The sequence below is a fragment of the Pogoniulus pusillus genome, chromosome 25 (assembly GCF_015220805.1).
Source record: "Pogoniulus pusillus isolate bPogPus1 chromosome 25, bPogPus1.pri, whole genome shotgun sequence".
NCBI classification, from domain to species: domain Eukaryota; kingdom Metazoa; phylum Chordata; class Aves; order Piciformes; family Lybiidae; genus Pogoniulus; species Pogoniulus pusillus.
The window spans coordinates 11653405-11667746 of record NC_087288.1 but is presented as its reverse complement, the minus strand read 5'-3'; the positions used below and the strand labels follow the sequence as shown (position 1 = coordinate 11667746).

General features: G+C 43.1%; 1 protein-coding gene across 2 annotated transcripts in view; it reads left to right on the top strand.

The window, feature by feature from the left end:
- LPGAT1 (lysophosphatidylglycerol acyltransferase 1) overlaps positions 1–14342 on the top strand; it is a 74530-nt gene that overhangs the window by 39881 nt on the left and 20307 nt on the right. For both annotated transcript variants that reach the window (XM_064164467.1, XM_064164466.1), the window contains exon 7: positions 10635–10761. In XM_064164467.1, coding sequence (XP_064020537.1) covers positions 10635–10761 — 127 coding nt within the window. The remainder of the gene's footprint in view (positions 1–10634; positions 10762–14342) is intronic.

Below are 14342 nucleotides of genomic sequence, written 5' to 3'. Positions count from 1 at the left end.
GCACAACTCCCCTCCCAGAAACCTGAGTCCCCAGGAGGGGCTCTCAAACCACCCCACCACCTCCCCTGGCCCTCTCAACCTTACCCCAGTTCTCAGGAAGAAGAGAGGTGCAGCCAAGAGGTTAGGGAGCAAGGTTAGTGGCAGCAAAGTTAGTGAGATGTGACCAGGTCTGAAGGCAAAGGCAGAAGAAAAAGACAAAATGGAGAAAGTTTTCTTCTTCTTCCCAGAGTTCTCAGTGTAACTGTGAGAGAAGGAGACACCATGTTTTTAATTCCACTGCCTGTTATCAAGTTCTTTTACCAAAAGATTCCAGCTTGCTTCTAACTAGCACAGTTGGATTGGTGTCTTTAGATGTCAAATATATCCATAATGCATCCTCGTATTTGTATATATGTTTTCATATTTGCTTTCAGTTCTGATAATCTGATGTTGAGATGAGCACCCTGAGTGAGCAAGGAAGTGGTCTGCTTCTTTCAACATAATTGTTTTGCGCTGGCCCAAGATAGTATGGAAATACAGTAAAAGTATTTCTGGGATATGCAAACTCTTCATGTTTTTATTCCTAGTTTAAAAAAGTGTTTCTCTGCATTTAGTGTTGTGCACTTCATTCATTCTCTTGAACAATTTTTTGCTAAGTTCAGTTTCTCCTTTTCTCTTTGTGATGACTCTCCCCTTTGTTGGTAGAGTTAACTGTCACTGATGACTAAATTTGAAGGGTCATTTTGGTTGTATTATTGTTGGAAGAGTTATAAGGAAATAAGAGTATCCCTGCAGCATTGCTGTTCTAAGATGTCTGGGATGTAAGGAAGAGTATAATAGGGATATAGAATCAGTCAGAGTTGGAAGGGACCACAAGGATCATCTAGTTCCAACCCCCTTGCCTTGGGCAGGGACACCTCACACTACATCAGGCTGGCCACAGCCTCATCCAGCTTGGCCTTAAACACCTCTAGGGATGGGGCCTTGACCATCTCCTTGGGAAACCTGTGCCAGGGTCTCACCACCCTTATGGTGAAGAACTTCTTCCTAACATCCAATCTGAATCAACTCATTTCTAGATTTGTTCCATTCCCCCTGGCCCTATCACTGTTTGACATCCTGAAAAGTCCCTCCCCAGCATTGTTGTAGGCCCCTTTAAAATACCAGAAGGTCGCAATAAGGTCACCTCAGAGCCTACTCTCTAGACTGAACAGCCCCTACTCTCTGGAGCAGAGGTGCTGCAGCCCTCTGATCATCCTCGTGGCCCTTCTCTGGACACCTTCCAGCATATCCATATCTCTCTTGTAATAGAGGCTCCAGAACTGGGTGCAGTGTTCTGGGTGGGGTCTCATCGCTGTGGAGTGGAGGGATATGCACCCTAACCTTGCTGGCCATGCTTTTCTTGATGCAGCCCAGGATCTGGTTGGCTTTCTGGGCTGCAGGTGCACACTGACAACTCACATTGAGCCCTGTGAGGAGAGGCTCAGGGAGCTGGGGTTGTTTAGCCTGGAGGAGGCTCAGGGGTGATCTCATTGCTGTCTGCAACTACCTGAAGAGAAGCTGTAGCCAGTTGGGGTCAGTCTCTTCTCCCAGGCAACCAGCAACAGGACAAAGGGACACAGTCTCAAGTTGTGCCAGGGGAGATGTAGGCTGGATGTTATCAGGAAGTTCTTGACAGGGATAGTGACTGGTATTGGAATGGGCTGCACAGAGAGGTAGTGAAGTTGCTGTCCTTGGAGGTGTTGAAGAAAAGCCTGGCTGAGGCACTTAGTGCCATGGTCTGGTTGGTTGGCTAGGGCTGGGTTGGCCTGGATTAGCTTGGAGGTCTCTTCCAGCCTGGTTGATTCTGTGATTCTGCTGTCATCCACCAGCATCCCGAAGGCATTCTCCTCAGGACTGCTCTCAAGCCAGACACTGCCCAGCCTGTATTGGTGCTTGGGATTACCTTGACCCAGATGTAGTACTTTGCACTTGGTCTTATGTATATCATACCTGTACTTATGGCATTCAGTGCTTTTTTTCCTCACTTCTTTTTAATTAACTACTTTGCATGTTCAGAGAGTTAGGTTAGATCTTACTTAAACTACTTGTGGATTTCTGATGCTTATTACAGCATTAGGGATTAGTGGTGGTTTTGTATTGATGGGATAGTGCTGATATTTCCATAGCTGAAGTATTTTAATCATATAAGCAGTTTGAACCAAAAATTAATCCTTATGAAGCAACATTTACAGATGACTTTGGGTGAGTTCATTGCCAAAGCTGAAATTTCAGGGGTAGCTGGAAACCTCATGTAGAAATTGCTTCCAGATTTTTAGGTTTTGAAGTTAATCTTGTCATCATAGGAAATGAATGGAAATGATATTCTTGCAGGAGTGGAGGGAAGATTTTAAATGAACTGAAAATCAAGCTGTGGAATGCACTAGAATATTTCTTTTCAGACTACATTTAGGAAAGAGCCCTTGTTGTCTTTAGAGTATTTTAGATTTAAAAGAGAAACCAAATACTGTTATCCTTGTTAAAAGTTATTTTTCTAAGGAGAGAAATTTGGCCTGTTCTTGTTCTATTTATTCTTGTTTCAATGGGAAAAAGGTATGAAATGTAATGTGAATTGCAGACTTCCAGTTCTAGAAGGGGACCAAGGGCACTTGTTTAATGCCATTTTACTGTTTTCATACATGGAATGATGTCAACTTAACTTGCTGGGGTTTTGGGAGGTTGGAGGTGTGTTTTGTGTCTGACTTGTATTGTTGGTTTTGTTTGGCTTTTTTTCGGCAGGGGGTGAAGTGTTTGTTTTTTAGTGGCATGATTCAGACTCTGGGGAAGTGAGCAATTCCTCAGGCTGCCCTGGGCTGGTTGTGTAGTCTCCTTCTCTGAAGGCAGTCAAAACCTGCCTGGATGCCTTCTGTGTGACCTGCTCTAGGTGATCCTGCTCTGTCAGGGTAGTTGCACTAGATGATCTTTTGAGGTCCCTTGCAATCTCTAACATTCTGAGAGTCTGTGATTGTAGTTGGCCTAACTGGCCCCTGAAATAAAGGAGTAGTCTCAAAAGTGTCATGGAACCACAGCCTGTCCATCCTACTTGAAATACAGAAGCAGACATAAGTAGGCAAAACTGGGAGGGAAATGTTTGGATTTAGCTACCATTCTTTCATATTAATAGACAGGGAAATGTAATAAAAGGGATGAAAGGGAAAAGTGAAAGTATTTTTTTCTGTGCCAGGAGAGATCAGTATTTCATAGATAGGAAGCTGAGGTACTTTAAGATGAGATACTCTTAAGCTCACTAAAATGTTTCTAGCATGGTAAAACTTCCCTTTCAGAGAAGTACAAAAGGTTAATTCTTGAACTGTATCTATTATAAAAGACTCTTCCTCTGTCTGCCTTCCAAATGATTTTACTGTACTCTTGGTTGTATTATAAAATTAGAAGCTGAACAAGTTAGTGATCATCTTTATTTTTTATCTATTTAATCTTTCATTTTTTTTAACATGAAAAAAGTGGGCCAGTGAAAACCAAGCTTCATTGTATCTTTGGGTTACCGTTGCTGGCTTGTGGGTGCAAGAGCCAGGTGTAGTACATACAGGGTTTTGCCAGTGCATTGCACAGAGCTTGCATGTAAACTATTTGGTCATTATCATTGGCCATTTGTTTGTCAAGTGGCTTATGTTTCATTACAATCACACTTGAACTTCATTATTCACTGCAAACAATTTTCCTTTGCACCACTTCTTGTGCTCTGTGTTCTCTTAACAAAGTTCCTGGTGTCTCATGTTACCAAGTACTTGGCTCTTAATACAATAAGCTTTCTTCTCCATAACTTATCATTCTTCCAATCTTTTTGTCACTGCCAAGCTTTACTGGTAATGAGTTAAGGAATTCACCTCCCTCCTCAATCCGGTTCTAGTTTAATTGGTTTTATAGATTGACTAACTCTTCATCAAAAAATATTTCCTATGTGTTAAGTTTGCTGGGTAATTATGTTGAGTCATGATGCACAGCTGCAGTGTTCTTCAGTACTGTAGTTTCATTAGTACAGGATAATTTAAAAGTATCCTTGTAGTTTTTATACCATTGTAGATTTCATAGAATCAACCATGTTAGAAGAGACCTTCAGATCATTCAGTCCAACCTATCACCCAGCCCTGTGCAGTCAACTAGACCATGGCACTAAGTGCCTCATCCACTCTTGAACACTTTCAGGGATGGCAACTCCACCACCTCCCTGAGCATCTCAATCAGTTTCTCTGTGAGGAGCTTCCTCCTAATATCCAGCCTAGACCTCCCCTCGTTCTGTTGCTGCTTGCCTGGGAGAAGAGACCAACCCCACCTGGCTACGACCTCCCTTCAGGTAGTCGTAGACAGCAGTGAGCTCTGCCCTGAGCCTCCTCTTCTGCAGGCTGCACACCCCCAGCTCCCTCAGCCTCTCCTCACAGGGCTGTGCTCCAGGCCCCTCACCAGCTTCATCACCCTTCCCTGGACAGATTCCAGCACCTCAACATCCCTCCTGAATTGAGAACCCCAGAACTGGACACAGTACTCAAGGTGATACCATTGTACCTTCTCAGTTGATATGGTCTGTAGTACTAGGTGAAGGCAGTAAAAATGACAACAGCAAAAGATGTTTTGTTCTTAATGTGCTAAACTGCACCCTGATTTGGTACAAGTCGAGTTACGTACAGTGGTTTCATCATGTTACCCATCCCCACTCCCCAGCTTGCTTTTGTATGGTGAATGTCACTGAAGTTACAGCCTTCAAATAATAATTTAAGAATTGTGCAGCAATGTTGAGATGCTACATCACTTGTCCTGCTTTGCTAAGGTCTCTTGTCTGATTTCTTTCATCCTTTTAGTAGAGGGATATTTAACAGAATGCTTGGTCTCTGACTCAGTTGTAAACATGTTTCTTCAGCTAATAGTCAATCTTCTTGTGAGTTTTAAAACTTGGTAAGTATTCTAGGCATTAAACAGCTGGCAATTGGAAGGAGTCAGGAGGAATTATTCACTGAAGTTATGTGTTCCAGAGCTTATTTTGGATCACCTTTGCTGTAGTATGTTGGGATTTTTAATGCTGGTGCATTTTACCATGCAGCATTTTTTTTTGGTCTGATAAGAGGTTGCTATGAGCTTGTTCAGAGCCATATTGCAATCCTACCTTAGTGTTTTTGAATGCAGCATAGTACATTCAGTTCTGATGCTTTTTCTCTGAGAAATTCAATTTTCCCTTTGCAGAGCTGGACGCTGAACTTCATAAATCTGTTTTTCCCTTTCTTTTTAATCAAACTTTTTGATTCACTGTGGGAAGGTTTTCTTTTTTCATCCTGGAAAAGAGGTTTTTTGTTTTATTCTAGGTGATTTATTATGGAGAAATCTTGAGAGGAGTAAGATGTTCAGTCTGAGAACTAAACTTTGGAAACAGAGTCAATCCAAAGGTCAGCTGTCCATTACATGAGGAAGGTAGAGGACAAGCAGCAAGTCACAAGAGCACATTGCTGTACATGGGGCAGACAGCAGACTCTTTGGCTGCATTTGGAATGATGTAAGTGTTCAGGAAACCACACCTGAGCATGAGTGAGTGCCAGTAAATATTTTCAAGTGGAAGCTGTAGTTCTCAGGTTCACACCTGGCTAGTGCACTCTTTTCTAGCAGTATCACACCTTCCAGAGCTCAGTTGGAGATGGGATTCCCTGCTGAAACCTGTCTTCACAACCTATTCTTGTTCTCAGTGGTAAACACTCATGGTCTGCTGGTGAGTTTGAAGAATCCTGTGTGTGGTTGAATATATCTTTTAGCATTGGTTGAAAATAATCTCAGGGACAGGGGACCAAGAGAAGCTCTAAAACCACTGAATTTGTGGTTGTAGATAGTTAAGTATGTGCTGTGGAAGGACTACAGAGGATGATGAAGCACTCAATGTCTCAAAGACCCTGATGGTAGTTTGTTTCATAACTATATGTGAAGCAGCTTAGTGTCACTGAATCCACAGCTAGAATAAAAAGAATGCAGGTTTACCTCTGCTGATGACTTAAAAAGCAAACCCAACAGGTTAAGTAACTCTTCAGTTCATTCACTTCTTTAAAATCTAGACAACTGTATGCCATTCATACTAAGGTACACTGTTAGCAGTGTAATAGTAGTATTATTGTCAGTCCTAGCTGACCTAGCTGAGGTTGGAAGAGACCTCCAAGCTCATCCAGGCCAACCTATCCCCCAGCCCTAAACAATCAACCAGACCATGGCACTAAGTGCCCCAGCCAGGCTTTTCTTCAACACCTCCAGGGACAGCGACTCCACCACCTCCCTGGGCAGCCCATTCCAATGCCAATCACTCTCTCTGGGAAGAACTTCCTCCTAACATCCAGCCTAGACCTCCCTTGGCACAACTTGAGACTGTGTCCCTTTGTTCTGCTGCTGGTTGCCTGGCAGAAGAGACTGACCCTAACCTGGCTACAGCCTCCCTTCAGGTAGTTGTAGAGAGCAGTGAGGTCTGCCCTGAGCCTCCTCTTCTGCAGGCTGCACACCCCCAGCTCCCTCAGCCTCTCCTCCCAGGGCTGTGCTCCAGGCCCCTCACCAGCTTTGGTGCCCTTCTCTGGGCATGTTCCAGTATCTTAACATCTCTAACCCCCAAAAAGGAACAGCAAGATTTAATTCAAATTTTACTTTCTTAAATCCTTGGTGACTTGAGCTTTTTTTGGCAGTGTGAGATCTTGGATGATTATGTAAAGCTTATTTTAAACCGGGGCATGCAGAAATATGCCTGTGACTGATTTGATTGTATGTCTTGATAATTGCAAGTGGAGGTAGCGGTGCTGAGATCTGCTTTCTCTAAAGGAGAGTCTATGGAGGTTGATACCTTCAGTTCTGTATTTTTTTTCTGGCTAACCTGGGGTTCCTGGTAAACTGTCACATGCAGGTTTTCCTTTCCACCCTGCACTAGAAGGAAGGGGATAGAGAGGTGAGTTTAAAGCTGGGCTGAAGAACCCATGCAACAGCTCTGTTCCACAAATGCAGGAGGTGGAAAATCAGCACAGAAGAGGACTGCAGGAGTCTTAGTGTCATGAAGTTTGAATCATTGTCTGCTGAAGGAACAGCTGGAAATATTAGCTAAATATTTAATACAATATTTTGAAACATTTTACAGTAAATAATAAGATGATGTGCCCATCTTCCTCTGGCATTTTGAAATTGCAGTTAATGAGCTATGCTCACACAATTCACTTCATTCTTACTTTCCATCTAGGGAAAATAATGAATTCAATGGACTTGTTTTGAAATCCATTTCTAAATTAATACTTCTGTGTATTTACTATTCATTTACTGTAGGTTGTTCTCTAATGCATTGCTACTTTTGAAATTAAGGGTTCTCTAGTTACTGCTTTTCTTAGGAAAGACTTGTCATGCTGCCAACCCCAGAGCATCTAATGGGCAATCCTGGAGCAACAAATGGGACCTTGTGTTTTCAAAAGGGTTTTTGAAGACTGTTTCAAGAAGGTGACATTGGATGTTTCAGCTTGACCTACATAGTTTGCCCTTGGTCAGATTGGAAGAACATTGCTATCACAGACCCCACCTGGAGTACTGTGTGCAGTTCTGGAGCCCCCAGCACAAGAAGGACATTGAATTGTTAGAATAAATCCTGAGGAGGATCACGAAGATGATCAGAGGGCTGGAGCAGCTCTGCTATGAGGACAGTCTGCAAGAGTTGGGGGTTCTGCAGCCTGGAGAAGAGAAGGATTCAAGGAGAGTAATAGAATCGTAGAACCAATCAGGGTTGGAAGGGACCACAAAGATCATCTAGTTCCAACCCACCTGCCATGGGTAGGGACACCCTACCCTGGAGCAGGCTGTCCAGAGCCTCATCTAGCCTGGCCTTAAACACCTCCAGTAATGGAGCCTCAACCATCTCCCTGGGCAACCCATTCCAACTTCCTCCTCACCTCCACTCTGAATCTCCCCATCTCCAGCTTTGCTCCATTCCCCCAGTTCTGTCACTCTCTGAGAGCCTAAAAAGTCCCTCCTCAGGTTTTTGTAGGCCCCCTTCAGATCCTGGAAGGCCACAAGAAGGTCACCTGGGAGCTTCCTCTTCTCCAGGCTGAACAGCCCAAATTCTTTCAGTCTGTCCTCACAGGAGAGCTGCTCCAGCCCTCTGATCATCCTTGTGGCCCTTCTCTGGACACACTCCTGCATGTCCACATCCCTCTTGTAATAGCAGCTCCAGGACTGAATGCAGTACTCCAGGTGGGGTCTCACCAGAGCAGAGAGGGAGTATCACCTCCCTCACCCTGCTGGCCACACTTCTCCTGCTGCAGCCCAGGCTCTGATTGGCTTTCTGGACTGCAGGTGCACACTGCTGGCTCATGTTGAGTTTCTTGGCCACCAGCATAAGACTTTATACTGGCCTTCTAGTATCTGAAGTGGACCTACAGGAAGGGTGGTCCTACCTTGTCTATAGTCCAATAGGAACTATTGACTAGGTCTTGTAATGACAGGACAAGGGGCAATGGCTTTAAACTGGCAGAGGGGAGATTCAAACTAGATGATAGGAAAGGGTTCTTTGCAGTGAGGGTGGTGAGACACTGGCACAGGTTGCCCAGGGAGGTTGTGGCTGCTCCCTCCCTGGAGGTGTTGAAGGCCAGGTTGGATGAGGCCTTGAGTGACCTGTTCTAGTGGGAGGTGTCCCTGCCTATGGCAGGGGGTTGGAACTGGATGATCCTTGAGGTCCCTTCCAACCTAAACCATTCTATGATTACTCTTAGGAAATGCTGTCTGGCCTTATCCAGGCAGTGTATGTGCGTTTGTACCAAAGCAATACAAGTCCTTTGTTGAATAGACATCGTGAAAACAGGAGATGCTTCTAAAAATACTTGATAGATATTTGTGATAGTGTTGCCATAGTCACCTTCTCACACTTAATTAAATTGGGTGCTTGTTAAATTAAATACAAGAGAAATGAAACGCAGGTGGAAACTGATGAGTCAGTCCTTGCACGTTTGTACTAGTTGGCATTACTGACTCTGGCTGTTAGAGTGTGCCTCAGACTGTGTGACAGATTTCTCTGTATGTGTGGTAGCTCTTCTGTACAATTTGAGGGATGATTTTTGGGCAAGACTAAACATCTGTCTAGCTCAACATCTTGTCCGTGGCTCCAAGTGGATATGTGAGCAAAAGCATGAACACAGCAAACATTCTTCATACTTCTCCCACATACTTTCCTAGCTTCTGCTTCTAGAGTGGTAGGTTTCCCAAACCAGATAGGAGTTTCTGCTCATACAGGTAGCCTTCAATAAACTTCTTGTGGAAACTTGGCCAGTGCTCTCTTGAACCTAACTTTCAGGATCCTTGACATTCTTCAGCAAGAGATTCCTGTTTCTTTATTCCTCTCTGCACAGAGTGATTTCTCTCTGTTTGCTTTGCAAGCTTTTCCTCTTGGCTTGATTTTGTATATGTCTGTTCTTGTACTGAGGAAGATGAACGCTCTGTTCTTGCGCACATTCTTCATGCTGACAGTGGTGTTGTCAGCCTCTACCACGTTATTTTCATAGTTACCTCAGCTTCAGGCTTGAACGAGTCTTGTACTTTATACTAAGACTTACATGCTTTTGCCAACAACTTTTTAATAGCTAAGTTTAAGATATTGCTGTCTGGGGTGTAAGCATATTACTATACCAATGTATTAACTCTTAAGCAAGCAAATTACTATACAAGCCTAAACGTAACTGGACCTCAGGTAAGAGGCAACTCCCAATTCCCACACAACAGACATAAAATGGACAAGCTAAGCTCAGTGCCACCTTGGCAATGTGCCCCTCCTCCCTGCTTTGCTTTCCACATCTGGTGCTCTCCCTCTTTGCAAACCTGTGAACTGAAGACGTACCCAGGAGAGGCCATGGCTGATATCTGACCTTGACTACTACCTAGGTTCATATTTAAATTTGGTTCTTCTGAATAACCTTCACAGCAAATATTTTTGCATCCTTTAATCCATTTTTTTCAGTTTCTACACATGAAAGGCCTTTAGCAGCATATGAAGACAACTGATAATCATTTTGGGCCCCTGTGGATGCAGTCCCTATTGTGAAAACTTCTATTTGTTGCTTTCTTGTGTTTAATACACAAAGTGGTACCCGTCCTCTTTAGCCCATAACTCAGGTTTTTAAGAACCTTCAAAAGATTTTTCTTAAAAAAAAGATTTTTTAACTAGGTTATATGAATTAAATCACCTCTATCCACTTGTCCCAACTCAGTAGTGAGACTAATTGTCCAAAGGGATCTGCATGGCTGTTGCTTCCTCAGTCCTCTGCAACTGCAAGCTCTTGAGCACAGACCAAGAAAACATGGACTTGTAATTTTGGAGTATTCCTTTAGAGTGGGGAGAAGCACCTAACATTTGGCCAGTGTGTTATGTATTTGTACTCCATAAATGAACTTGTTCTATTCTGTGCATTACAATATGTAAGAGCAGCAGGAGTAACTGTGAAAGTAAACTCTTGATCTAGCTGTATTTCTGTCCTCTGTAGTGAAATCTGGATTTGATTTTTGTCTGTCTTACCTTCTCTGTGCTTTGTGCTCCATAAGGTAATATAAAAATGGAAAAGCTATCAAATGAGTGACATGCACTTGCTCATTGTTAAAAGCATGCTTCTTTTTGTTCCTAGAGCATAAATTGAAAGGTCTCCAGTGGGTGATAGATACAACCATTGCGTATCCCAAAGGTGAACCCATAGACATCCAAACTTGGATTCTCGGCTACCGGCAACCAACAGTCACTCATGTACATTACAGGTAGGACACAAACCTTCTACTCTTACCTTGAGCTGAAATATTAAAAAGCAAATCTTCAGAAATTAGTGACATTGTGTCTTGGAATGTGAGAAGTGAGTCGCTCAGGTGGGTTTTCTTGCCTCGCATGGGTGGTTAGTTCGTAGAATCAGAGAAACAGCCAGGTTGGAAGAGACCTCCAAGCTCATCCAGGCCAACCTAGCACCCAGCCCTAGCCAGTCAACCAGACCATGGCACTAAGTGCCTCATCCAGGCTTTTCTTCAACACCTCCAGGGACAGTGATTCCACCACCTCCCTGGGCAGCCCATTCCAATGCCAATCACTCTCTCTGGGAAGAACTTCCTCCTAACATCCAGCCTAGACCTCCCCTGGCACAGCTTGAAACTGTGTCCTTTTGTTCTGTTGCTGGTTGCCTGGGAGAAGAGACCAACCCCACCTGGCTACAGCCTCCCTTCAGGTAGTTGTAGACAGTAATGAGGTCTGCCCTGGGCCTCATCTTCTGCAGGCTGCGCACTCCCAGCTCCCTCAGCCTCTCCACACAGGGCTGTGCTCCAGGCCCCTCACCAGCTTTGTGATCCTTCTCTGGACACAACAGTTTTCTTTTGAAAGTTCAATGACCGTTCCACATCTTAGCACATTGATGGTTTTGACTGATGTCCTGTGACTGAATGTAGTTGTGGGGAATATATTCGATGGCTGGGTTATCTTTTTCCACTTTTAATGGTAAAACCAACTTCTTGGGGTTTCTTTGGTTTGATCTGGGTATCAGTGGGTTTTGTGGGGTGGTTTGTTGTTTTTTTTAAGTAATGACATCAAATGAAAAATCAGTTTTATTAAGTAACAGTTTTCTGAGAGATCACTATATATTGTGCTTAACTTTCTGACAAAGAAACATCTTTTTCACTCAAGGCATACTACTACTAGTTGAGTAGAGCAGCACTCTGGAAATAGTAGCAAATGTCATTAGCACCTCTCTTGGGTTTACTTGAATATCTACTGCTGTTATTCAGAGTCTTGCCTCATGCCAGCTTCAAAATGTATGTATTGACTGGAGCAGAGAGTTACAGGGCTTGAAGTTCAGATTATGGCGCGGGAGGCTTCCTGTTCTGGTTGTTGTTTTTGGGTTCCAGGATTTGGATGTTAGCTCTTTTCCTCAGGGATGGCAGAGAGACAGGTGGGAGTTGGTTAGCTCTCTGTTTTTTCTTTATGCTGGGTTCCCTTTCTGCTTTTGCTGCACTTTTTCTGCAAATAGACTAAGCTAAGGTGTGTTCTACTATTAACTAAGGTAATTGTGTATTATGTTATTTTATATTAAACTCTCTTTTATCTTGACTGTGTCTTAACCCAGAGGTTTTCTTATGTGCTGCTTTCCCTCACCTCTGGGCTATGGGGGAACAGTGCCTTAACCTGCTGCAACACCTAGGGTGGGATATTCTTTAAGTTCTCCTCCTTCAGCAGTTCTTTGTCTCAGGACCTAAACTAATGGAGAGAGAAGCTACATTTTGCTTTTTGGTTGCAGTTAATTACAAGTCTGAAACCTCCAGAAATATTTTAACACTCGTCCTATACCAATTAAGTTGATCACATGTTATCCCCAAGGTGCATTATTTTGTTGACATAGAGACCTCTTAGGCTTTTACAGCGAGCTTTCAGATACCCTTGTGTGAATTCCCTGGGTGTCACTTTAACTGGGAATGACCTTCTCCAGCATCCCTGCTGTGTCAGTGTTGTGTGATGCAGAGTACAGACTGCTCACTGGAGCTGCTTTCCACAGCTGTGTTTAAATCTCTCCCTGCTTTTTATAGAAATCTACTTCCAAGTTTTTCCAAAGGTGAACATACACCCTTGATTATGTAAGATATCATAATGTTTATTGTGCTTAACTTGGCTCAACTTAGCACTCTCAGATCTCTGGAATAGTTGCAAGAGTTTTACTAAAGAGTATTTGCAGAAAGACTTCCTTTTAAAAAAGAGGGAAAGTTATCATAAGTTGATTTAACTTCCTGCTTCTAAACGTACATATCCAAAACCTGCTTTTAAACACGAGCATAAAGATGATACCACCTTCCTTGCATTTAACTTGATGTTACAGTTCTTGTATTACTAAAATTCTAGGAAAAAATAAAGTGATGAAGTGTTTATTGAGTGTAGATGTGTATTCTTGTTGAAGGCCTAAAGCATCAGGTTTAGTGGACAGGGACAAGCCTCTCCATTTGATTTTAAGTGTTTTTTGTAGGTGTTGTGTTCTGGTTTTGTTTTCTTTTCCCCAAATTAACCTCCAGTGTTTATGGCTGACCCTGTAAAAACATTTGAAGTATGACCCCAATGGAAACTAATGCTGTGGCATGTCTTTGAAGTCAGAGAGCTGGGTGTAATAGATGTGAAATGAGAACTCAGTGTCATGGCTTTAGCTGGGGCTTTGGTTAACATTACAATCCTGGCAATTCTTAAACTGGCACCTCAAGTTCAGGCACTTATCTTCTAGATTGAGACCTTTAATTGCAGAGTAGCAGTTCTTAAAGATGCCTTTAACAAAGTGCCTTGACTGACTGCAGGCACAGGAAGGCAGCCTGCACACTGTCCTGTAACAACTTCTGAGCAGGTGCTGCATCTGGATGGCACTTTTGGCAGGTGCTGATGGACCTGGCCTCCATGAACTTGCCTAATATAATTTTAACCTGCTGATGCTTAGACTTTTACTGTTTCCCATGGTGACACAATGTGGTGACTCTTCTGGAGAGCATTTGCCTGGATCATTTCCTTTTTGCTTGCATTAAGGAAATGCCTTTGCCCTGCTTCTCATGTCCTGCCAGCAGTGCATGAATCATTCCTCAGTGACGCTCTCCATGACCTGTCATTTTTTTTTACATAGCTTTCTCATATCCTGCCTTAGCTGCTCCCATTGCCCTTCCAGCCTGATGAGTCTTCATCTACTCAGTCTCTCCTTGCACAAAAGCCTTACCCTGGTATCTTGTTACTTCTATCTGTGCCTTTTCTGGCTCTGCTGTAACTAGGCTGTAAGTTGACTGACATCTTGGATTCCCCACAGTGATTTCAAGATCGCTACCAGAGTAAGAATAGCTAACCTTGGAGGCTGTGCTAGTGTGTACATATAGCTGTTGCTCCTTTTTCCTTCCCTGGTGCTCTCTGCCTTGCATATACTGGCATTTGATGTCATCTCCAACTACTGTCAGGTCCTTCTGTGACTACTGGGAATAATTCTATACAGTAGTCATACTGCTTTTGTATCATGTTTTCCAGATTTAGCATGTCATCTAGCTAGGGTATGCTAAGACCTTTTCAAGTATCTGGAATTGTTTGAAAGCCCAATTTTGATGAGTTTAACCTTGCCCTTCAGATATAATTTTTCAGTTTTTGAGAAGTCCATAATTAGGCTAAGCTGTGGCCTGATTTCCCTCAGGGTATCAAAAGAAACTCCCTTAGGAATAAAAAGATAAATGTTTTAGATTCTTTAAAACACAGAAATGTGGGAACTCATCCTTCCAGCAATTGAGTAGGTTTTTTCACCCCAACAACCTGTTTCAAAACTTATTTGAAAGTGCTGTAAAAGCTATGTTTTCTA